Source organism: Scleropages formosus, chromosome 23 (genome assembly GCF_900964775.1).
Source record: "Scleropages formosus chromosome 23, fSclFor1.1, whole genome shotgun sequence".
In the NCBI taxonomy this organism is placed as follows: Eukaryota; Metazoa; Chordata; class Actinopteri; order Osteoglossiformes; family Osteoglossidae; genus Scleropages; species Scleropages formosus.
In genome coordinates, this window is record NC_041828.1 from 16,134,345 (window position 1) to 16,160,079 (window position 25,735).

Consider the following 25,735-nt stretch of genomic DNA (forward strand, 5'->3'; position numbering starts at 1 on the left):
TGAGGAGGGACCAGGCAGAAACAATTCTTATGTTGTGATGTACACACACACACACACACACCTTGGCAGGTCTTTATGAAGAGGACAACCAGTGGGTGACTCAGATCAACAGACTCCAGAAACTCATCGACCGCTTGGAGAAGAAGGTACCAAGATTTATGCTCTCTGCAGTATTTACAGGAATTACAGATACCTTCATTCTGATGAACATCCATAGCTTTACTTTGCCATACCGTATTTATATTTACTCCATCGATGAATTAGGAGGTATTTACAAGAATTATTTTCCAGATACTTAACCAATGTCTTGCAGGCAAAATTAACTGTAAAATAGGATGCTTTCTTCTTTTTCTCATATATAGCATTGATATTGGTAAAATGGGTTTTTAAAATTTTTAATGGACTTTAAAAGGGGGCTTTTTGATCGCAGGAGCTGCGGCTTGAACCCGTTGAAGAGGAAGTCTTGGAAGGGACCTCCAAATCGGTAACTCGTCCAGCAATACTCAATGTACACGCTGAATTTGCAGAACAAGGACGGACACACACACACACATTGACCGAAACCACTTGTCCCAAGCGGGGTCGCGGCAAACCGGAGCCTAACCTGGCAACACAGGGCTGGAGGGGGAGGGGACACACCCGGGACGGGACGCCAGTCCATCGCGAGGCACCCCAAGTAGGGCTCGAACCCTGGACCCACCAGAGAGCAGGACCCAGTCAAACCCACTGCACCACCATGCCCCCGTACAAAGACATAGATCAGGACACTTGTATCTCTTGAGGCCTGACATCATAATATGTCACGAATAAGCAGCGCCTTGCATTAGGAAACGAAATTCCCAGACACATCAGTGAAGCAAACAGCGGACAAACACAGGCTGCTGCAGCAGCGAGTTAAAAATCGCGCTGAGAGAAAACGTGTCATGGGAAACACTGGGGCGCCGCGACCACGTAAAACACATCGCTGCTTTCCATTTATCCCCGGACGGTGAGGCACCGCTTTCAATCGAGAGCCCGAAGACGCTGTGCCACATCACAAATGCTCATACGGTGCGCTCATTGTGTACGCAGCCCGTTTACTGCGATACCACTGTACACCCTCACGTATGCAGTCTCTTTACTGCGGTAAAATGCGCATTACACATACGTATGTGTGAGTCCTCACGATTTTTTTCCCGACCGAGAGAAACGGAAAGGTGGTCGAAGCGGTTCCGCTGTCCGCAGAGCAAGGCCGTCGGCGAAGGCACGGGGGTCCGGCTTGCGGAGAGGTCACAGATGACCTCGGAGGCTGAGTCTTCACTTCTCATTGACCTCTCTCGCCGCAGCCGGTCATCCTGCACCCCCCAGCAACAGTCTCAAACACGGTCTATTGTTATGTTCCAAATTAATTGCTCAAAGCGTGGCCTTGGACGCGGTCGCCTGCGCGGCCGGAGCAGAATTCTCGGATCTGCGTCGGGGTACTTAAGGTACGTGGCGCAACCATAACCCTAGCGGTTGCTGTTCACGGATCCTCAAATTTATCTGAGCGCGGCAGACGACTCGACTGATGCCACCTACATATGCGGGACCACGGATCCTTTTTGTCGTCCTTGTCAGAGCTGTTTTTTACAGTGACTCATGACGTGTTACGTAACACTTGACTGAGGGATCATTTGGAAAACGAACCCACACATACACACGCACACACTATCTGAAACCGCTTGTCCCATACGGGGTCGTGGGGAGCCAGAGCCTAACCCGGCAACACAGGGCGTAAGGCCGGAGGGGGAGGGGACGCACCCAGGACGGGACGCCGGTCCGTCGCAAGGCACCCCAAGCGGGACTCGAACCCCAGACCCACCAGACAGCAGAACCCAGGCCAACCCGCTGCGCCACCGCGCTGGAAAGCGAACCTCGCTGCTCTATTGTTTAAAAGCAGTTTGCTCTTGGACAGTATCCAACACCGCTCTCTGAGCGCTGGGAACCAGGGGGACGCCGTCCAACCGACAGCCCTCCTGGAGGATGACTGAAGGCCCGGTGCGGAAGCGCTTCACCGCGAATTGTCCTTCTCCCCACAGCACATCCTGATTGTCCAGCGGCAGCTGTCTGTGCTGGAGGAGGAGCTGGAGGACTTCCGGTTGGCGCTCAGGCAGTACATCGAGTGCGCCAGCGCTCAGACGGGCTGCCTGCAGTGAGTGCGCCGCGCTTGAGGACACGCGCGCTCGCCATTCTGTCTCGTTGCCCGAGATCGCGACTGAGCTCAGAGGGAGGGACATAGAGATCCAGGGCTGTTCCTGCTGGCGCTACACACTGAAGATCAGTGCGGAGCCTCGAGTACTCCCGGAGCCTGCTGTTGAGGGTCGTGGTGGAGGGTTTATGCCATGTTGGGGTGTATCCGTGTCCTGTTTTGAAGGATCAGACCCCGCCGAAGGTTCCCTCAGACAGAGCGAGGCAGCTATTCAGTTTCTCAGCCACTGATCCAAGGCAACTTCCATTTTGCCCGTTTTAAGTCTTGGTTTTTAACAAAGTTAACTCAGGTACCCTTGTTCCTCATTTTATCGCTGATTTGCAATGAGCCAAAGCTTAAAAATACAAATATCCCGCAGTTTTTACATGGATGCCGGGTAGCGTAGTGCTTAGAGCTGCTGGGTCGCACTCTGTTCACATCTCACGTTCTGCAAGGTACTCGCCCAGAACTGATACAGTAAAAATTACTTAGCCGTACGAATGGGTAAAATCACCGTAAATCACTTGAAAGCTAAATCCTCAGATAAAGCTATAGCGAATGAAACAATCTGACATTTTCATTAATTTCAGACAATGCTAATAATTCATTTAACGTTACTAACAATAAATCTGACATTTCCCTAGCCACTTAGCCAATTCTGAATTATCCCATAAACATTTTTGGTGGCTTCTGGCCACTTTCAGTTTTCCTGATTATCTACACAATCAAAGGGGTAATAACACAGATACCCTTTGGTTTATTTCTAGGGTTCATTCTGTGAAAATCTCAGATAAAGCTAAAACATGCAAGAAAACTCAGGCTTTTATGTTAATATATTTATAAAGTTAGAACCGCATTAAAATGAAAACTATTTTCAAACAGCTAATAAAATATTAAAAATACGTATAAATACATAATCTTCTCAAACTCCTTTTTAATGTCTTAGCACTAACAGGCTTAAGAAACAAGCGGTAAACACTGCAGAAGTGAGTCGGAGGAAGGCGGTTCTACACTCGTGCTCTGTTTTGGAGTGTTTTGCTGCCGGCTAATGGCTGGATACATAATTATGGGTCACTTCTGACCCCTCAATAGACACAAATGTGAGGAAATGGATGAGTAAAGAATGCAATTAATGATCATTTTTAAAAATCTGCAAAGTGTTAATATCTTTGACAGTTTGTAATTTATATTCATAATGCAAGGAGCCAGTGTACCTTAGCTCCACCGCGGTACACCAACGTTGCTTCGCCTGGGATTTGATCCTAGAGGATGTGTGTGTTTGGACGGGCAGACAATCTGTGCTCTTCAGTGCTACATCTAGTGGGAGGTCATCTTCACCATGAACTGACACAGTTGTGTTTTGGAATCAGGTCCAGGGGCTTAAACACCTAACCAGCTGCTGCCCAGTATGTCTTCAAGTCTATTCTAATAGTTAAGATTTTACTCTGCAAACTTGCAGCTCACTTCTGCACAAAGACCTTCACAGGCCCTGAATCCATGTGTGACATTTAAGGCCAGTGACTAAAGGGATGAGCTGCATGCAGAACCTTTCTAACCCTATACACACACACACACACACACACAAGAAGCTTAGGGGTGTTTCACAGCTCACCTTCAGCTTCGGTGTCACACTTATTTGACTGACACCTTCCAGCTGATTGGCTGTTGCGGGTGCCGACGATCGGCCGCGCGCCGCATCGACTCGCGCCGCCGCTCGTACCCCCGGGCGGCTCTGACTCAGCCTTCTAAAAGTGGCTCCATCGGAGTGATGCTGTCTTTTTCGTTTTGCTATTCGGTAATATGAGAAAACGCCTCCTCTCCAGTGTAATTGGGGTAAGTAATTGGACCAAAACAGGGTGACTCGGACGTGGTCCACAAAACTGCCCGAACTGCAACACGTTCTGAGATACATAACAGAAAAGCACCTGGTGACTCATTGTTTCCATATCGAACATCACAACAGCACATTTTTATTGATAGTGAAAGGAGGCAATTAAGCAGAGCCAAGTAAACGCTGTAAATCTGCTGGTTTGACCGTGTGCTGTCCGACTCTTGGCAGTATCGCGGTGCAGAAGCTCTCCAACGAGTCCCGCTTCATGGTGTACGAGTTCTGGGAGCACAGCAACATGTGGAAGAAGTAAGAAGACGTTTGCACATTCGAATGTCGCCTGATCCTTTTTTTTTTCTTTTTTTTTTTTTTGCCAAATGTGAGAAGGGGAAGAGTTTTTTAACTAGGACTCTTATTTATGTGCTTGCAGTCACCTTCAGACCAACTACAGTAAGACCTTCCAGAGGTGCAATGTGGACTTCCTGGAGACTCCTGAGATCATGACTACAATGCTGGTTCCAGGTACAGTGCTCCACGATGACTGAAACCGTCTTTATATTATGGGAAAAACGCTGACGGCTACTAAAATGACATGCGATCACACAAAAATGCGAGCGTGCACACGTGACTATAGTGTGAAAAATATTTGTGCACTTGTGTACTTTGGAGGAGGGGGGTGCGGTGGTGCAGTGGGTTGGACCGGGTCCTGCTCTCCGGTCGGTCTGGGGTTCGAGTCCCGCTTGGGGTGCCTTGCTATGGACTGGCGTCCCGTCCTGGGTGTGTCCCCTCCCCCTCCAGCCCCCCGCCCTGCGCCGCCAGGCCAGGCTCCGGCTCCCCGCGACCCCGTACGGGACAAGCGGCTTCAGACGGTGTGTGTGTGTGTACTCTGGAGAGTAGCTTTTAAAAATACCTCCAACACACGCACACAATGTAAAATTCTTTTAATAAGAATGAACATTTATTAATTAAATAATTAAATGGGGGGGGGGGGGTGCTGGGGTGCGGCAGGTTTGGCCGAGTCCCGCTCTCTGGCGGGTCTAGGGTTCGAGTCGCGCTTGGGGTGCATTGTGATGGACCGGCATCCCGTCCTGGGTGCGTCCCCTCCCTCTCTGGCCTCGCGCTCGGGATAAGCGGTTGTAGACATTGTGTCTGCTTGTGTGCATAATTAAAAATACTTCAGCACTGGAAACGGCACTAACTCTACAAAAGAATGGATGTTCGCTGGGATATTGTTTTCACGAGGAGCACAAAAACCTGCCCTGTACCGCGGTACACCACAAATCATAGCAATAGTTCTCAGTGGCGCTACGGACACACGCCGGGGGAGGAATTAGGCTCGGCTGAGCATTACTCTGCTATCACACCTATGTTTTTATGTACAGTATGTTCTATTGAGGCTACAGTTACTCATGTATCTGACACTTTTCTCTAAAGCAACTCAACAATGTCAATCGACCTACAATTATTCACTCATTTATGCAGCTGGGTAAATTTACTGGTGCGATTTAGGGTAAATACCTTGCTCAAGGGCGCTCGAGCTGAAGGTGGGATTAAAACCCACAACCTTTGGATCCAAAGGCAGCAGCTCTAACCACTACGCTACCAGCTGTCTCAATATATTGATATACCGTAAGTTCGTTCTGCCTTTATAGCGAGACGGTACGTAAGGAGAGATGAAGATATATTTAGATACATTTCGGATCAGTGACTTGACTTCATGTTTTTTCTCTCTCTTTCCAGCCTCGTGGTGGGTTCTGAACAATAACTAACCGGAGGTGTCAGGGCTCACGGAGGCCCACACGTACGTAGTGGTAGCTGTAGCGTCCGTCAGGAGCAACCGACCCCTCCCAGCAGCTCTCGTGTTGACGTGTACTGTGAAACACAATGAATTATATATCGCACCTGTGTCCACATACTGTACGTTTGATAGTGCGCACAACTCGTTGTAAACCGTCCACGCAAAGCGGCTCGAGCGGTGGCATTTCGGCCAACCGCGGTCAGCGGTCCTTCGGCGAGCGACCCGCTCCGACACCCGTGTACCACGTGCCGTGTGCGTTTCCGTGTTTCGTTCCTTGCGCGTGGCTGTAGTTGTGTTTGTTAAAAAACAAAAAAAAAAAAAAAAACCTGCTTTTAAATGAACGGATGGACGTTTCGTGAATAAAGGAGCATTCGCCGTGCTTCCCGGGAACGCCTCTCCGACGCTGGTTCCGGGGACGAGCTCTCGGCCCTTTACGCAGAGCCGTGTTTTTGACTGAACAGCGAGCGATTTGACAGCTTCTCGCAGCTATGAGTTCAATGTGATGTGTTTGGACAGATAAAAATTAGTTGCAAGCATCAGTTTCTTCTCTTTTTGTCGAGTGCATTGGTTTGTGAGAGGCGCACAGACGGGCAAGTTTAGGGATTTTTTTTTTTTTTTTGTAGCAACTCTTAAGGCTCAGTGGGTTGGTGACACATCTGGGACAGCATTTACTGTACCTACAGCTCAGACAAGCTGCGCGTTGAGGGTCGACGGGAAGAAAATCAGAATAACGGACGGTCATCAGAACCGCCGCACTAGTGACTAGTGCATCCTCGGTCTTCTCGGTCCGCAGATCAGGCTCCTCCAGATCCAGTTCTGGAGAACCTGGTCCAACCAGGTGTGTAAATCACACTAAATCTGCGGTGTGTTCAGTCACCCATCATCTCATTCATATCCAGCAAGAGACTGGATCATGTGTAACGTGTTAATCGTTCGCTGCTCTCAGTCGGCGCGGTGGATCCAGGCGGGTTTCCAGGAACGGTCTCGACCAGCCCTTCTGTAGACATCCATCTGTCACAAATAAATATTTTTTTCTGTCGTCAATTTTGCCGTTTTACTTCACTGAACGTGATTCCATCCCAGCCTGTTGACGAGCTGCAGTCACATTGCTGGACGGCTCTGAAATACGGGATAGTGACACACCGAACAGCCGCCCGCTGATCGCTTTGAACACATGTTCTCCGAGAAGTATCAGTTCCCAGGGAAACTTCAGAGATAAAAATACTCACGTTTCCAGGTCACTTTTTATACCCAAAATGCATATTGGCACAACCATCACCATCAATCAAAGTTAGGTATCAAAACTGATTTACTGTTTGTATCATATAACCTACACATAAAATGTAAACACTCTGATATACTGAAATAAATGGTCAAATTATTGAGTGCTATTGGTGAGATTTACAAATTCCCATAATCTGCATATGAAAACACTGTATATTGCCAATATGAAGAAGCACCATATTCGACGCCTGTAATTGAAATTCTACAAATCGATATAGTGCCTGCGCTAAAACCATCAATACTACTTTGAAATGAGAAGGTCTTAAGCTCCTCATGTGTCCTACATACAGAAGAAATCCATGTGTTTGTAAAACTTGATCTCACTTGGGTTACGATGATTTTATATGTGAATGCTTACTTTCCTAATGAGAAGCATGGCAGAAGGGTTATATCGCAATAAACATGGTGAAATATGTTTGCCACCACGGGTTGACCGACAGCGTCAGTGATCGTACCAGTATGCTTTTTTGGAGATAAGGAGGAACCGGAAACCTGAGCGTTTCATTTTTTTCCATGTTTTTGGGGGAGGCTGATATTTCTTGGGTAATATTTTTTCTGAAGCGATCACCCATCCGGTACGAAGGATTTCCACAGAACGTGCCCCTACCTTCCTCAAGGGCACTGCATTACCTTCTGTCACAAGATTTGAACCTACACCCTGCTGGCCACAAAATACCCGAGCTCCTTAACCACAGCATATCTGCAGAAGAGTGAACTACAGAGGATTTCATCCGTCTGTGCCCTCTGGCCTTCTCCGCTTCAACTGCGGCTCCCGGCAGCTGAAAGAACTGCGTTCTGCGCACGCTTTTTTACAGTTAAAGACCGAAGGGTTCAGCTGGAGATGTGTGCGGTGGTTACATGCACAGGATGCTGATAGAGATGTCCAAGAAATCTGTGAGGGACTCCATTCATTCCAGATGAGGACATCCAACTTTTACATGTCACTGCCATCTAGTGGACACTCAAAGTGTAACATCCAACTCACCAAAGCTGTCATTGTTTTATATATAGTATGTAACTACATATTATACATATACATTTTATTGTTTTAACAAAAGATCTCATTCACAGGCAATGCTGGGGAGCACAGGGCATGAGACAATATACACTCTGAATGACCAGTGCATCGAAGGACCCTCCTTCAGACACGTCCACTCGCACCTGGGATAAACTGAGTGATAAATTCACCTGCACCACATATGCAAAGAAAGAAGAGAGTAGAAAGAAATACAGAGATTAGAGAATTCGGTGTAACATATCCGTATGTGATGCGTAAATTGTAATTTATCCTTTGAATCCATGTTTTTACAGGTGCGTCAAAATACTGGGGATTATCAACCTCATAGTTACTGATTAAAAACTGAGGAACCATAAACAAAAAACATGAAACGGAGCCAAAGAGTGAGGCAATAGTCCTCACAAATATGAAAATGAAAGATTTCAGGATATCTGTAGGAACACAAGGCCTATCTTAATTTACTGCATTTTTACCATTTATCTGTTGATTTTCATTTAGCCAGCGTGTTGGAGAGATTCCAGAGGGGCTCTATTCCAAGGTAAATCCATCAGAGAACATATGGACATACTCAAACTCCTCTGAACACACACACAGCCAAAAATACCTCATTCATACAGTTGAGTTAGGGTCAAAATGATGATAGTTTTAAATCATTTTAATTTCAAACAGCTTGAACTCTAAAAACAGTTCAGATGAACGTACAGATATATACATCTATAATATATAACTAGCATACTATCGAGCAATAAAATGCAAAAATTGCAGGAAACAATTTTATTGCATGCAGAGATTTCCCGCTTGCTCAGCTGTTATTGTGCCTTATAAATTATCCAAATATGATTCTGTACTTCTGTGCTTCATTCTCCCAGAGGACACCAATGTACCTGGAACAGAGTTTTGGCTCTGTATCGTTTTTAATTGCAATAGAGTTGACAACAGGGCGGTACAGTGGCATAGTGGTAGCGCTGGTGTCTCATCTCCTGGCCTATTGATTTGGATGTTAGTCTGAATCCAGCTCAGCCTATGTGGAGTTTGCTCTGGTTTCCTCCCACAGTCCAAGGACCTGTTTCAGGTGAACTGGTGACTGAATTGCCCATAATGTGATTGCCTTGTGATGAACTGGCATTGTCTCCAGGGTGTACCCTACCTCATGCCCAATGTTTGCAGGACAGGCTCCGGACCACCGCGACCCTACAACTGCTAATGCAGCAGCTCCTGTTTAGGCGATGCCATTCAGTGCTCTGTGTACATACACCACATTCTCCACTGGGTCATTATGATGAAGGCAAGATGAACAGAATACAGAAGCAGTAAGACCTGTCACCTCCATAAGAAACACCAGGAAACACACGGAGTTCAGATCACGTTTTAAGGGCTTTTATTGATAAATTATCCTTTTTAAAAACACCCACGCCATATTCCAACTCAAACTACTGTTTCGTTGTGTTATGTACAAAGAGCTTCTGCTTCTCCACATTCGGAACAAGATTCATTGTGCCCATTTACTCGACAAACTACGGTAACGGAGTGTTCAGCAACCCAGGAATCGAGCCTTAAGCGGGGAGGATTTACATACATACAGGACCTTTTCACAGCAGGGGGGGGGAGACACAACAAACACCTGTGTGAAAAATAATAAAATAATCATGCAAAGAGTGAATTCTGATGTCTGCTAAAACTGTCCATGTTAAATCGATGCAAATAAAACTTAAGTACGATGCACGCGTACTTCTCTAAACTATAGCAGCAACAAGAAACACGGATTTATTAATTTATTGCTGGAAACCAACGCAACGGGACCTGTAAGGACGAGACGGAATGGGGGACACAAGGCCGAGAGCTCCTGGTGATGATGATGCTTGATGGCACAAAACGGACCCGGCAGCAACGTAAGAAGCTCGGAGCGATGAGATCGAGAATAAAAACGGGGGAAACGATGCGCGCGCGGCGTCCGGCGGCACGCGACGGGCGAACCGCCTCAGCCGGTGGTCGCGCGGCTGGATCGATTTCTAGCAGCAACAGAACAGAATAAATTGCATAAAACTGTGTAGTGCAACGGGCAACTGCTCTTAAAAGACAACCTCTTTTGGTCAAGTTGGTATCAAAACGCGGTACCTAAAACCTGTGTGTAAGTGTCCGCAGCCCGTGTCCAACAGGTGCGCTAGTAGCAGCTAACTATATGAATCGAATCGTCAACGTTTAATAATTATTAAGACTAATTTTAAGTACGTTATTCATTTGCAGCTTAGATAATACAGAAAGACCGTTTGGTCAAAAGACTCCATCCACCAAATTAACAAATACACGGAACAAGTCACGTACAGTAGACGACGCGGCCCGATGTTTAGAGCCGCTGGCGATTAGAGCGCGACCACAATGACCCGGACTGGAGTCGCTTTTGCTGGGACCGTAAAGTAACCGAAGTGGCCGGGGGGGGGAGCGTGCGCGAGCGGGCACTTCCTGTCCGAGGCGCCTACGCGAAGCTGTTTTCCGGGTAGCTGACTTTGATGGCGCCCCAGTAGCAGGCCCGCACCAGGCAGATGAGGCCCAGGAGGTAGGCGAAGGCCCAGGAGACGTAGGTGGCATGGTAACGTCTGGCGAACTCCTGCGTGCCCACCTTGTGGAGAGAAACGGAGACCGAGTCAGGACGCCGGTGGGGACGCGGTCACTCGGGGGTCCGGATTTCTAACTTAAATGTGGGCAGCACTTAAACACCATACTGTTATATTTTCAGAACTTTTCTTCTTGGCACTTCTGTTGGGTTCAGTTCAGTTGGCCCTTATTATTTAGCTGAGCATCAATGAATAAACTGTAAATCCAAAGCGACTGACAGTTAGTGGGTAGTTTTACTGGAGCAATTTAGGGTAAGTACCTTGGGTACTACAGCTGGAGGTGGGGACTGAACCTGCAACCTTTGGATCCAAAGCATTACGCTACCGGCTGTGGTAGAAATAGTAGTAATACATACACTACCACAGACGGTCCTCAACTTAGGACATGCATGACTTCCATCCGCAGCTAACCCCGATGCCGTTGAAGATGTGTGGTACCACTACTTACGGTTAAGCCGACACCGATGAAGATGCAGATCATCCCCACCGTGATGTAGGCACAGCAGCGCCTTCGCGGGAGAGCACTGCCGACGGACGATCTGGGGAAGAGGGATGCGATCAGAGAGGGACAGCCCCACAGCGAACCCCCCAACATCTGTGCCCTGTGGGCAGCAGCAGCTCTAGTGGTATGGTCCATGTTTAGTTTTACATTTATACATTGACAGATTTTCATTTAGCTGACACTTTCCTCCAATGCTACAAACTCAGGTTTGTGCTCTAAGCTACATACAGTTATTCCTCCATTTGTAGAGCAGAGCAGTGTAACACACACTCGCGCACTCACACTATACACTACAATTTAGAGGCACCAGTTCAGCTTAAACGCATCTTTGGATTGTGGGAGGAAACCCACAAGAACACAGGGAGAACATGCAAACTGCACAGAGACTGCGCTCGATTCGAACCTACATCTGTACCTACAGCCCTGTCACTGTGAGGTACCATTGCTGCCTGCTGTGCCAAAATGAGTTTCCTTAGCCAGTTGTGTTCTCTAATATATTCCAGTTTCAAAGGCCTAAGAATTTACCATGAAACCAAAGTCCAGGAGTTTAAAGTACAGTAGATGGTTAAAAAAATAGAAACTAATTGGAAGTTGTAGTGGACAGCAGCAACAGGCACTAAAACGGTAAAGGAGCATAAAGCGGGCTGTTGAACTAAAACTCTTATTGAAAGCCCCATCCTCACTGGTTACGCTGCCCGCTATCCGTAACACACAACCCTTTACTCGGCTTGCTGCCCCATGCCAGATCCCTCCTGCACGTCTCAGGGATGGCGTGGAACCACATGACTGCCCCGGCCCCCAGCTGAGTCCAACTGACTGACCATTGCCGCCGCCCCCCATTCCCCAGCTCACATGGCTGGCATGTGACTGGATGGGGAAAGAGCCCTGTGGAACGGAGCAACTCAGCTGGTTAAAGAAAAAAAGCTGAAAATGTTAGTTATTAGTTCATTCAGCTGACACTTTTCTCCAAAAGCGGCTTCCAATATATGCATATATTTAGCTGAATCATTTTTACTCCAGGGTACTACAAAAGTAGTGGGATTTCAACCTGGGTCCTCTAAGTGCAATGCAGCAACTCTAACCACTGTGCCAGTTGATGTCCACATATAAATGGAGGAATATCTGTATTTTAAAGTTTTCACTTATATATGTGAATTAGTGGTGAAATTAACTTTGGATTTATGAACAAATCAAGTTACGAACACACCTCGAGTCCCAATCACGTTCGTAAGTTGGTTCCTCAACAGTGTATGTGAATTAACTTTGGTACATACAAAAATTTCTCTTTTACATATTAATTTCACCATTAGGATTTTCCCTCTTCCTCGCAGAGTGACTTGCAAAAATATCACATTCAGCTGGGTATTTTACGGTGACTGTGCTTTTTCCTGGTTTTTAACCAGTCTGTCTCGTCCTTCCTATTCCATTCATATATCGATCAGCTGATTCCAGCCTTATGCAGAAGTATGAACACGCTGTAAATGATAGTGTGGCCAGCACTTTTGTACACAGAAATGGGGAGAGAAAAAAAAATAAACAAACTGGGCCAAAAATGCCCACAGGCTTTACCTTACTGCTAAGCAGCCAGAAGGCATTTCAAACCAGAGACGCTTAGATCAGAACGCTTTAACCCAGATAAACCTAGATGTGAGGTTTCAACTGCTGCTAGAATCTCTCTCTCTTGCTCTCACTCACTCACACACACAAATTGCATATGCAGGGGAGTCAGCCAGGGGCCTCGACGTCAGGCCCAACTAGGTTTATTGCCCCGGGGCCTGAGACCTTACCCTTCCTGGGCTCTGATTCACCTCACTGTTTGTTTGCTCTGAAAACTTTGGATGAAACACACATTCAAGTCTGACACCCTCCTCCCCCCTCCAGCCCCCCACCTTGTCATAATACCCATCACATGGGCTAAGATTAATGACCACAGTCCCAAACTCCCAAATATGTAAGTGAAAGCAGGTTCAGGGCACACTGGGTAACTTCTTACATTCTGCATTTACCTCATTGATGACAATTCACCCAACCCAACCCCCCCCAAAAAAAAAAGTTTAAATAAATTACAGAACACCAGAAACTTACATCTTTTTGCAGTGTGGGCACTTTGCCAGTGTGTTGAATCGGAGCTCCATCCACTAGAAGTACAAAGAGGTAGAGATGGGGTTCGTGAGTAATACTCACCTGATGTGTGTGTTACTCTCCCATAAAACACATCTGCATTATACATTTCTCCAAAGCGACTTAAAAACACACAACACCAAGCATGGTGGTCGTAAAGGCTGAGCTCATAGAACAGCGACAGGCAGGGGGGTCGAGGCACAAACACAGCACTATGGGGTCCACCTCCCATCACCAGTCTACCGCACAGGTGCCTCCTGAAGCCTGGAGCAGCAACACAAAGACACACACACACACACACACACACACACACACACACACACACACACACACACACACAGAGGCAGACACAAACATGCACTCTAAAGGCTCAGCACATACCAGAAACGTGTTCCCGCAGTGGCCGCACACCACACGCATGCCCTCGGGCTGCACGGGCAAGGCCGGCTGTGCGGGCTGCTCCTCTGGGATGACCATCACCGGGCTCAGGTTGATGATGCGTCTGCTGCGGGAGGGAGCGCAGGCACAGCGCTCTCACGACATTCACAATACATTTTCACATTTATTTAGCAGACACTTTTATTCAATGAGTTGCAGACAATTATTATTGTCATATTATAAACATCCAAATGCACAGTGTGGGCATTGTGAGGCACCAGTGCTACCTGCTGAGCCATAGTGCTGCTCACGATAAACAGGCAAATGTCCAGCTGTAAATATTTCCCTCTAGCTAAGTCAGCTGAATTCATCAAACCAAAGAATCTACATCAAAAATCGTACATAGCGGGAAAGCAGAAAACAGCCCCTCCCCAGTGTAACATGCCAAACTGCAGTGACTTTCAACCAATTTGTGCACGCCTACATCATATTTGTTTAATTCCAAACCAAAAACATGTTGGATTTTGGGTGTTGAGAGAGTCACCACACAGCCATCATATATAACAGCCAAACTCCTCCATATGTGGTGAGAGGGCTGGGTTAGTTTGACTACCATGCTCTTAGAAGAGATATTATTACTGACATTTATTTATTTAGCTGACACTGTTTGCCAAAAGGAATTAAATGATAAGTCAAGATTTAACCATTTATATAGCTGGGTAATTTTTACTGTGTCAATTCAGGACTACCACCTTAATGAAGGGTACAACAGCAGGAGGTGGAATTTGGACCTGAAACCTTTGACTATGAAGCAGTGACTAACCACTGTGCCACCTGCTGCACCATTGTACACTGTACTGGTGTGAGAAAGAAACATTTTCTTTTCCCTTTTATGACAATCCCTAGTAACCTTACTTGACACTCTTAAGACAGTCGTCTGTTCAGCTCACATTTACTGGACTTTTAATTAAAAGCGAAAAGCAGCCCCAGAACCTCCCTCCCCACCTTGGCCCACCCACTTACCAGTTGGGCCGCGGGCACCCTATCCTCCGAGACGTGTCCTTACAGATTAGCAGGCAATTACACGGACACCTCACGTACTTCTTTCCATTTGGCGGGTTTTTGATTGGCTGGGGAGGGAAACATCACGTTATTGATGTGTCAATGGACAGGGGTCCACAAATCTATTTAGGGTTAAGTGGTAGCTTTGGGGTTGGAGATTAGGAGTTAGGGACAGTGTTAGGTTTAGAGGTTAGGGTAAAACCCATAAAAACCTACCCCTGGACTGGCACTGACGGTGTTGAGGAGAACACCCGAGGGCTTGGGGACCCTGCCACTCTCCCTGCAGCCTACACTTGCCTAGTCATGGCCACGAGCCGTGATCAAACAATATGCCTACTTACGGCAGCGAGACAATGAATAATAACGCTATTATATACACATGGTGCTAGTGAGGTCAAGCCACATGAATCAACAAAATATCTGATCCTCTCAAACGGGGCTTAAGTGTCAAGAGCACGTCGAACATTCTGACAACGACATAGAGACAGGAGCAGCGATTCATTGTGTAACGTGTGCGTGCATGTTCCCAAATGCTGTACCAGGAGGAAACACGACACTTAAAACTAGTGCTGGATCAGTGGACATGAAGATGGTGATGGGATCAGTGGTTCTCTGAGAGGAATTTCATGATGTGAAATATAGCCTAGTATGTTCGAATGTCCAACAAGCAAATTGACGAGTGGAGACAATCAAAATGCCGAAATCAAGCTGTGGACACATTCTGTGTGGGACACAGTAGACTTTTGTCTCCAGAGGCAGTACCCCCTCCCCGGCGTGACTCTCATGACACGATCACATGCCCTCTCCATGTTTTGTCCACTGTTCCAGCATGAGGTTGGGGCAGCGATTTATTAACTGTCGGGGTTCTCAGCAGGTCTCATGTCCTTATGAATGGGTGAGCAAAGTGTAAACAAATCAGCAGCAGAAATGAAGATAGAAAGTTGGCAGCAGACTAAATCAGTGGTTCCCACACCCATGGTCCAAGCCCAAATGGGGGTCGTGAGGGACGGTCCCCAAGAAATAAGCATTATAGCATTATAAGGGGTTTACTTCACTCGCAATATTATAAATTACTCTTGAAATGCAATTTAAAGCAGAATAGTTGTGGACAACACAGCATTCACATACAATTAATATAATAATGTTCTAGTCTGCTTACATCTAATACTTGTGTGTCAAGCAAATCGGCAGAGAACCTGTTGTAAAATAATACTCATCTGAATGCAATTTTATAAACGGAGCTGTAATTTTAGCAAACGTAGGGGAGCTTACCCTCCAAATGAAGCAGTACCACAGTAAGCACTGATAAAATATTTGTGTAATAAAACCTTTAGTCCAAACCCAAACCCATTGTCATGTAAATTAGTTTTGTCCAATTAAAAACTCTGAAAATCATATACATTTGTCATTATTAAAGTAATACTATATGAATAAACACAATTGGAATTTTATTCAGAGTCATCACTGAAAATGTTTGGGAACCACTGCTATAAATGAGCAGAAAGGAGCGGAGAGTGAGCGCTGTGTGTGTGGCAGTTCGGTTGGGGGGGTGTGAGCGGGTGTGTACCGTGGCCTCGTTACAGACAGTGCACTTGACCACATGCTGATGGAGTTTGCCATCCAGGTTGATGAGCGACTGGCACACGCGACAGTTGATGACAGGAACCCCGCCGGCGTCGGGGCTTGCGATGGCCGTGTAGGGTGGCGGGAGCTCCGCTGCGGGATCGGAAGACAGGAACACTGATCAGGACTCGTCATCATTCGCACACAGAATGGACACCTTTCGGGGACAGGAGGCTCTCTGAGCGGTCAAAGTGTTCGCCGCCATTTCCCAGGAAAGAGCCCTGGTACTGCATCTGCCTTAACTACCACCTCGTGCCTTTATTCTGTCTTCGACATAATGAGAAAAATCAAAGTGGTACAGACCACAACTGTCTTACTTGGAGCCTTGGGACACACCGGGGGAATCGAAAGACTCGACAGAAGAGCTGTACGTGTATTATTGTACATTGCTAAGTTTACCGCATTAGGTGGAATTAACAGCTACTATTTCTTTACAAGGGGGGCACGGTGGCGCAGCGGGTTTGGCCTGTGCCTGGTCTCTGGTGGGACTCGGGTTTGAACCCGCTCGAGGTGCCTTGTGGTGGACTGGCGTCCTGTCCTGGGTGCGTCCCCTTCCCTTCCAGCCTTGTGCCCTGTATTGCCGGGTTAGGCTCCGGCTCGCTGCGACCCCACTCGGGACAAGTGTAAGTGTGTGTGTGTGTGTGTGTGTGTGTATTTCTTTACAGGTTCTTTCTGTAATTCTGACAAAGCATAACACAGTTTTCATATTCAGCATGAAATAAAACCACGTTCCCTAAGGGGGTTACTGTCCCCAGGTGAATGAGAGGCATTTTTGGATTTGTTCATACAACACTAAGGTGTATAAAGTGAAAATGAAAATCACAGTGATTTCACTTGCACCCCTCAGGAGAACTAACCTCAGTTAAAACTTGCTCTAAGACACCAAGTCACACATTTGACACTGACTGTGTCCTTTATAAACATACACACTTGAATTGGATTTATTCATTCCATTATTAAGTAGCTAAGCATGTGCATTCATGAGAGGCCATTTACAGAAAAACAACAGTATACAGCAGCCTGTCAAACTGGTGACCCCTCCCCAACACACACACACACACTCTCTCACAAAGCAACCAATATGATTCTAAGCAAATGCTCTGGGAATTCCAGTGGAAATGGAATCCAGCGGTTTGCTGAACGTGTAATCCAAGAGAACGAAACGCAGAGACGTGTCCTCGGGCCTCTTGGGAGGAGGCAAACTCTTCTGCAGCTCGACAGAGAAAACACAACAAAAGCAAAAACGTCTCCGGCAAAACCAGGGCTCCTTATCCCTGACTGCAGACTGCCCCTGGACAGGAATTTTTTCCCCAGAATGCATCAGTCTTATATGGTATTTAAGCAGGCACTGTGCTTAATTTTTTTTTTTTGATGCCTCCCATTTCAAGACCGCAGTTTTGGCATCCCAGGTCAAAGTAATCCTACTCCCATGTGGAGGCGCAGTGCCTGCTGAGGTCTAAATTACACCTTAACCACAGTAACTGGTGCCAGACTGGAGGTTCCATTTCCAGCTATTATTTACGGGGGACTAATTGCCTCTGTTATGACTGCAGTAGTTATTTGCTCTAATTTCCTTTCCAGCAAAGTGGCATCAAAGACACTCGTGTAGCACAATGTACCAGCCCTGGGTTTCTTATGACCTGAGGGAAGACACCTCATCCAAACTCTGGTGCTGATCCAGCCCATAACCATGACTATGGAGGAACATTAAGCAACCGTCAAGAAAAGGGTGGTTCCAAGACAAACCACTGCTGTCAAAAAAAGGAGGCAAACCTGTTCCTCGGTTTACAAACCTAGCTCATTCCTGGAGAGCTGTTTGTTAGGCCATGTGTATCCAAACCATAATAAACAATCATGTTAACTCGTTAAAGACAGAGAGGCAAGAAGGTGACTACCCTGGCGAACAATTCAAATTACTTTGATTTTTAATAGTAAATAATGGCAACACAGTGCACCAGCAGTCACCTTGAGGGAACGTACAAACTAATACGGCGTTTGTGCAAATTTCCGACCGCAAGATGCCAATTCGAAGGAGCAGCCTGACCGAAAGAGTCTGCTCATACGGGTACAGAAATGCTCGTATCTGCAAAAATATTGACGTAAATGAGATTTGCAGGTGTACACTCTGTGGGGTGCAAACGAGAAAATTCATAACTTGAATGTTCACAAATCAAGGAATGGGTGTATTCCCAATGCAGTTATAGGTGCCAGACAAAAACGGTTTGGTCTTTGAAGCCCAGCACATCTATGAAGACAGTATAAGAGTGTGCACTTATGCATTTTCCTCAGCCATCTTTAGCCACGTGACCCGGGTTTGAGGTGGATCTCCTTGTGAGCTCCATGGCAAGGAGAGCACAAAGCATAAATGTCATGTGGTTCCCGCAGATGTGAGTGTGGTACCCAGGTTGCCGACTCCTCTTTCTTCACTGACCCCCAGGTAAGGAGGGAGCAGCGAGGAGCAGTTCTGATGACTTGGAGAGCAACAGGCTGTGGAAATACTGAGTGCAACGGAGTGTTCATTTAGCAATCAATCAGCAGTCAACCAATCAGCAGCTAGCAGAGGTGATTGAATACAATGGAATCAATATTTTCTTATAGCCCTTACTACAGCTCAGTATCACGAGGGATACCTGTATTGAGGGCGTGGTCATTTCACCATGTTAGGATAATTTAGGAGCTTTACAATCACAGTGGTACTGAAAATCATAAAATTATCCATTATTTAAAAAAAAAAAAAAAGGTGGCTATAGAAGGAAAATGGTTTTAGGGCCAGTAATGTGCACCTGTCTATATTCCATCTAATCTGACCTTCAAATCAAGAATCTGGTGCAATTTGTTCACTCTCTAACTGAAACGGAAAACCTAAAAAAAGCAAAGTTCGGGGTTTTAAATTCTGGTGATGTTACCGAACAAAACGAATAAATTGCAAATTGCATGGAAGCCCAACCCCTATAGATGACAATACCTTCACTTCTTCCAGAAACATCTACGTGATAAACTGTGGGGAAAAAATAACCACATGCAACAGAAAGCATAACTTGAACACCAGTCTACTGCGTTGAGGTCAAAGTGAAAAATCAACCTGTGAAACCTGCCATTTCCGTTCAGCTTCAGTATAAAGCGAAGGTACTGATAGCAGCACATATTTTAATGTAAAGGATGCGCATGGCCTGGGAGCGACCGCCGTGTTCCTTTAACACGCTACTAGAGTGCAGTTGCCTGAAGACGAGAAACCGATTCAAGTTACTTATAGGGAGGGGGGACGCAACGGTCACGCTCGAGTGGAGAACGCCTTCGCCGAGGCCTTTTTCCCTTTCAAATCATGCTGCACGGCTTTGCTCGTGCACTGACATTATGGGGCCACGAGGGAGAACGAGCCGTCTCTGCTAGTGCGTGAGGCCACATTACCTGTCCACCAAGAGTGTGTGTACCCTTTATATCACATGTATTCAAACCTGACTCTATGCACCCAACGTACGTGTACATAATACACATACACACACCTGTTCCTACTAAAACAAACACTGATTAACAATAAAAAATGTCTAGGAAGGATTTCACAGGATATAACGGTTTTGAACACAAGAAGTAACCTAGTATGCAGAGTCCAACTTTTGGCGGTATTCTTCGGCGTGTCACACAAAAGCAGTATACGTAACGGTCACACGGGACCCAAAAATGAGAAGAATTAATGGAAAAAGTATCAGCTACGAGAGAATTAGAGAGGATGAAGACTGAGTGGATTATGGTACAAAATATTTTCAATCCACTTTAAAGTTAGTGTTTAATTCAAGTTGTTAAAACCAACAGAAACTGATGTTTCCTATCAGCTATTCCGAACTGAGCCAATTATGTTTATATTATATTTATTCATTTAGAAAATGCTTCTCTCCAAAGTGATATACAGCTGAGGATATATACATTCATAGAATGGGGTCCCGTTCAAACAAAAAAAACAATGTCTTATGGAAATATGTTCCCCCTTTTTCATACAACAGGCTGATTATTCAGTACAGCAGCATTTTTGCCTATTATCTAATATGATCCCCTGACAATAGAAATTTACCCCACTGTGTGACAAATGAGTGCATTTATGTTGCTTGTAAGATCAGTAAGTTTCAGAAACAAGCTAAAATGGTGTGTTTCTGCTCTCCAGCTATTCTTTGTTGCTAGAAGAATGTCTGAGGGTGAGACCTCATAAAAATACTTTTTTTGGTAATCCCATCCAGGCTAATGAAACATTTTCTTTATTTAATAACATTTAACTGGATCGTGCTAAACCCAACAAAAACTTCATACCAGTTTTGTTGACAGTAGTTCTGAAGAAATGTCACCAACTTCAACTATTCTCTTCGTTTAGAAATAAAAAGTAGCCTATAAGCTTTTGGGTCACTGAAATAAAAAAAAAGTTACATAAACTAAATTCAAATCGACACACGTCAAAGTTATGAACCAACATTATAGCAGTTACACGGGAAGCTCTGCAGTTTGAGTAATGTGGTCAAATTCAGCCTCACGCAAACCAGCATGTAAAGAATTAAATTTAATGCATTCAATCGGCATCATTAAAAGCAGTATGGGGATGAAAAAGCAAAGTTGCCAAAACACAGCTAGAAAGTATTTTCTACAAACAGAAATCCCAGAACGGCAACTCCCAGGCCTGTATAGATACACACACATATCCATTATTAAAGTGGCTATAGTTTCTGTTAAATTTCCAAAGCTTGTGTTCTTTATTACAGGTCTATTTGGGGGGGGAATCACAGGAATTCACATGAACATTACGAAATTAAATACAAAAAGCAAAGTACAACAAAGCTAGGAAAACTTTCACATTTACAAATCTGTCATTTTAAACTAAAAAACATTGCCTTTTCATTCAATTCACTGTGAAAAAATGCATTTTCGGATCATTCTTGGCATTCTACAACTGTAAATAAAATTAATTCATTCTCTGGCATACAGAACCAGGCTCAGTTTACTCAGTTTGCCTATTTCATTGCTTATTCAAATATAGCTGCCTAAAAATCCTTGTCATTTATCCTTTCTATTTGCTGAGTATGAATACATGAGTATGGCTAAACTGGCTTTAAAAACACACAGAAATTAATCTTATCTAGTGTTAGTTTTGCCTGTCACATCTAATCTTTGTTGAATTATTGACAGGAAATTTGAAGTGTTTGCCATAACTCGCCTAGTTATAGCCCTATTCATTGTACGAGTGTCAGTACTGTAATCGCGGTTGGTTTATATTAAAACTGTATTTTCAAGCGAAGGATATGTAGAGATGCTTGCTTTCTGGGACAAGCAAAGTATTGAAGAGGGGGAAAATGTCAGGGAAACAGAAGGACCAGTTTGTGAAACCGCATCAGATTCGGAGAAGATTAAGGTCTTTCGTCTTTTTGCAGCCAGCAGCCTATAGACTACAGAGTCATGGCAACATGGTAGTAAACAAAACGACACTGGGGGATGCATGCTGTGTTACAATCTAAGTCAAAAGTTTGAGTACACGCGGGACATTCTTCCACGGGATGAAATCGATAGACGAGTAAGAGCAAAGCAGCCGTAAGGTGTCCTACATCGCTGGCAGCTGACATCTGAGCTCATTTCTTGGTCGAACTCTTGAACCGAATGTGTCGTGAAAATGGCCACTTTCCAACAAGTAAACTCACTTTTGACCGGTACTGCGTATGTCAACGTGGGTTCACGGTTTCCACACGAGTCAGGGAACTGAAGGGTTGTGCACAAGAAGCGAAGCATTGAAAATTCTGGAAAAGTAACATATTCCTGCTCGATTTACAAACGTGGAAAATAATTACTTCCTTAGAATAAAAGTGATAATTTCACAATAACAAGTCACACAAAAGACTGGCAGTTACCCAGGCCCTGGTATTGTTCGTCTTACTAACGAGCTGCGGTGTTGATCGATTTACCTTTTAGGAAACAATTGTTTAGCATCTCATTGTAATTAATGTATAACTCATAGGATCATCATTACAATAGAAATGGTAAAATCGAGATTACAGTGTTGTTTTACCACCGCTTTTGTTTTTCAGATAATGTTTTACTTGCCTGAGAGGTCAATCTCAGATTTTTATCAAAACACACAATTGTCAGGGCAATTACAAGTTACGTTTGTCTTTGCAGTCCCCAAGGAATGACCCCCCCAGTGACCAGGGTGACCGAGGATTAAAAGCCTTTCACATTCTTCAGAAGCCAACCTTACAGGGCGAAAATGGTCCCGTCCGTAAAGCTGAACTCTAAACCGATTATCGATATCTGGTCCGATCCTGTCCAAATGAAGGAGCATTTTATAGCCTATGACCCTAAGCTCAAAGTCCAGAATTTCTGGCTTGGGTGGAAAACGACGCCTTCATCCCTTAGGGTTCCACACACAGGGGTATTAGGATTTGCGTTTCTTTTCTGTTTTTGGATCATTTCTTAGGGTTCAGAGAACCTTGAGTTGCCAAGTCAAGGCTCTTTATGGGACTTTATTCAGCAGTCACCCAGTTACAAGACTACGGTCAACCACCTGCCTATGATCTGCGATAAAAATATTCTGTTGGCTAGAAATAGGCCAGATTAACCGGGAACGCTATCCAAAAGTAGCGGAAGTAACAACCATTTTTGCAGCAGGATATTTGGCTGAAGTGGTTTAGTCACTCAAGAGGTCTTAAGAATTAGACTGATCTTGCGCTTGAGGACAGAATCCACTTTTTTCACTCCACGCCCTGCAGCTTCCCTACCTGCTGGAAAAATGATTCACGTTTATAATACCCGATGGTCTTGAAAATGGTTTTTTGTGTGCTTTTCTGCCTCGGTTCCTGTCGGACGATTTGATCTGGCCGTAGGAGCTGTGAGAAACGAGTGCCCACAGAGGCCTGCTGCTTTTTCCTGTCTTTGTGCTTTGTTTGTGCGGTCGGGCCCACGACCCAGTTTGGACTTGAAGCCGACGGGAGTCTGAGCTCGTTGCCTGAGAAAGTAAAACTAAAAAGCCAAAGATAATTTGCCGTCTTCATGAATACCGTTGGTTTGGGAAGACTTGATGCACCAGCCTCTTCCCGAGGTCCAGCGTACTCCCCTGTCCCGTACAGTGAGGAGTGCACATCATTTTCACCACGCTTCCTTTCCATTAATTTTATCCGCCACCATCTGTAGTGTTGAATTATGAGAAAGCAAACAGAAGCCAGCAGTGCATTCAGACCGAATAACGCTGCTCGTGTAAGGATTTCATAAACGTCTTCTCCACAGCTGCGGTACTCCCTCGGGTCTTTACCGCAGAGGCCTTTTGACACACAGCCCCGAACACCAGGTGGCTATTGTTCTAGCCGGGCTCTAAACCCAACTCACCGGCGTCTCGACTGCAACCATTTCGCTCGTATTCTAAGCTCTGGGTGATGCGAGCAAAGCCGGAAAATCTGATGCGCTTGGCCTTTCCGGAACACGAACGGAACAGCCCTGTTGCACTCAACTGGTAAATTAAAAATATGAGCTCTTCTTTGGCCTTATTACGTGGGCTATAAAACACGTTCCAAATGTGCCCGAGTCCCCCAGCCCGAGTACTGGCCTCATTGATTTGTACGCTTGTTAAATCAATAACAATGCTTCGTATCGCTAAGGATAATGGGACAGAGAGATTCCGATTTCACTGGTTCGGGGGAAAAAACAAGCAGAAGTCATTGAGAGAAGAGTCCTTTAGAAGCTACATCTATAAATTAAGATGCAGTGAATGGTGTCAGAAAGACTACAGTGAAGGTCAAGCTGAAAAAAGGCAAATAAAGTCAACAAAGGCAATGGAAGAAGACATTCCAACAATATACTTGAGATGGAACACAGCACACAGAACAAACCCGTCCTTCCTAAAATCATGTGCCATTATACAATGTAATCAATTAACGCAAGAGGGGCCCCCTCCTATTAATCTTGGAGCCCAGACACAATAATCATAATATGAAAAAATATCCTAATCCTGATGGTTTTGCCAGTGAAGTTTTTAGCATAATACCCGTGTCATTCATTCATTGTGCTAAAAATGAACGAGGTGACCATGATGAGAGCACAAACGTTGAAGTGAAAATTGTGTTTGCACAGCCAGGCTGGACATGATCATGCCTCTCTGCATTGTAATAAATATGTGTGGAAAATTAATGCAGGAAAACAGCAGCGTCGGGCAGTAAACACGCGAGAAACTAAGTGAACAGAGAAAAGCACTGCGATTTTCTTCTGCGCTTCCCTTCGAGGAAATTTTTTTCGTAAATAACCACATCTCGTAGGGGGATCCTCGGCGCCGGCGACACAATAGATCCGCGGCCGTGGCGTGGCGTGGCGTGGGGATGTGAGCACCGCGCGCGAGCCGCTCCGCGAACGCGTCGCGGATGCGCAGCGCACCTCCACACAATAACTCTCTTCCCCCACCTGCAACATGCCGCGGAGAGGCGCGCGAAGGCCCCGTGCGTGCGGCACTGCCCAGGGGCTTATTATCATCACCATTACAATATTCACGGGGGTTTTCTTTTCCCTCCCACGACACGAGCCAGCAGCAGGCCGGCTCTGCAGATGCCCTTGTCGGCACATCGCCTGCCCCGCACGCAGCCCCGCACGCAGCCCCGCACGCAGCCCCGCACGCAGCCCCGCACGCACACACACAGCACCGTGATCACGCAACGCCCAAATGAATCAGCACGTAACGTCGTCCGGCGCACCGACCTCTCGGGCTTCTCTCCTGTAGGTACGGGGGAGCCGTGGGGGTCACGTTGCCCGAGTTGGGCGCCGACAGTAGCGGGGATCTCTCGTCCATGCCGTCGGAGGCCATATCTGCAGCGGCGATCTGCGGCGGCAACGGACGGCGCTGCGAAGGGAACTCCTTCCGCAGGAGAGGAGCACGGAGAGAAACGCTCCGCCGGTACCGAGCGGCGCAGCCTGATGTGGGCGGGGCCAACGAGCTGCGTCACGCGGGGTCGGGTCGCCCGCTCTCCTGCGTCACTGTCCGGCGATCGCGGTTATTGTTCTTGGCGCTGCCGCTGACACCTTGTCTACCTTGTCTAAGTCGACGTTTAAAAAAAGCGTCTTATATTCTTTACAGTAATGTACCCCTGTGTACAACATGATATTGTTACTGTAACAATTCAGGGTACGAACCTAGATGAGAGGGCAGGACAGCAGGAGTGAAATTCGAACCCCAAACCTTCAGGTTCCATATCAGCAACCCCAGGCTGACCAGGCCATCCAGCTGCTGCCCGCCGAGATGATCTCATATTCATAAGCGTTAGATCGTGCAAATAAAAATATTTCAAAATTTTACAC

At 46.0% G+C, this 25,735-nt stretch overlaps 2 protein-coding genes across 2 annotated transcripts in view; one reads left to right on the plus strand and one right to left on the minus strand.

Annotated features, from left to right (window-relative positions):
• necab1 (N-terminal EF-hand calcium binding protein 1) overlaps nucleotides 1-6,899 on the plus strand; it is a 30,805-nt gene extending 23,906 nt beyond the window's left edge. The window contains exons 8-13 of the mRNA XM_018727131.2: nucleotides 70-146; nucleotides 431-484; nucleotides 2,058-2,170; nucleotides 4,266-4,343; nucleotides 4,465-4,556; nucleotides 5,775-6,899. Coding sequence (XP_018582647.1) covers nucleotides 70-146; nucleotides 431-484; nucleotides 2,058-2,170; nucleotides 4,266-4,343; nucleotides 4,465-4,556; nucleotides 5,775-5,803 — 443 coding nt within the window. The 3' untranslated portion in view covers nucleotides 5,804-6,899. The remainder of the gene's footprint in view (nucleotides 1-69; nucleotides 147-430; nucleotides 485-2,057; nucleotides 2,171-4,265; nucleotides 4,344-4,464; nucleotides 4,557-5,774) is intronic.
• Nucleotides 6,900-10,016: 3,117 nt separating this feature from the next.
• pip4p2 (phosphatidylinositol-4,5-bisphosphate 4-phosphatase 2) lies at nucleotides 10,017-25,399 on the minus strand. Its single transcript, XM_018727065.2, has 7 exons — nucleotides 25,139-25,399; nucleotides 16,377-16,525; nucleotides 14,771-14,877; nucleotides 13,751-13,874; nucleotides 13,334-13,386; nucleotides 11,195-11,285; nucleotides 10,017-10,751 (listed from the first exon to the last, which is right to left on the minus strand). The coding sequence occupies exons 1-7, from the start codon at nucleotides 25,242-25,244 to the stop codon at nucleotides 10,608-10,610; spliced, it is 774 nt and encodes a 257-aa protein (XP_018582581.1). The 5' UTR covers nucleotides 25,245-25,399; the 3' UTR covers nucleotides 10,017-10,607.
• Between the last annotated feature and the right edge of the window lie 336 nt (nucleotides 25,400-25,735).

What these genes read in the sequence shown, in the direction of transcription:
- pip4p2 (XM_018727065.2), bottom strand. Translation starts at nt 25,244, where the DNA reads ATGGCCTCCGACGGCATGGACGAGAGATCCCCGCTACTGTCGGCGCCC. An exon ending in ACAGGAGAGAAGCCCGAGAG is followed by an intron (nt 16,526 to 25,138) that starts GTCGGTGCGCCG and finishes CCGATCCCGCAG; the next exon opens with CGGAGCTCCCGCCACCCTAC. An exon ending in GGGTGCCCGCGGCCCAACTG is followed by an intron (nt 13,875 to 14,770) that starts GTAAGTGGGTGG and finishes TCCCTCCCGCAG; the next exon opens with CAGACGCATCATCAACCTGA.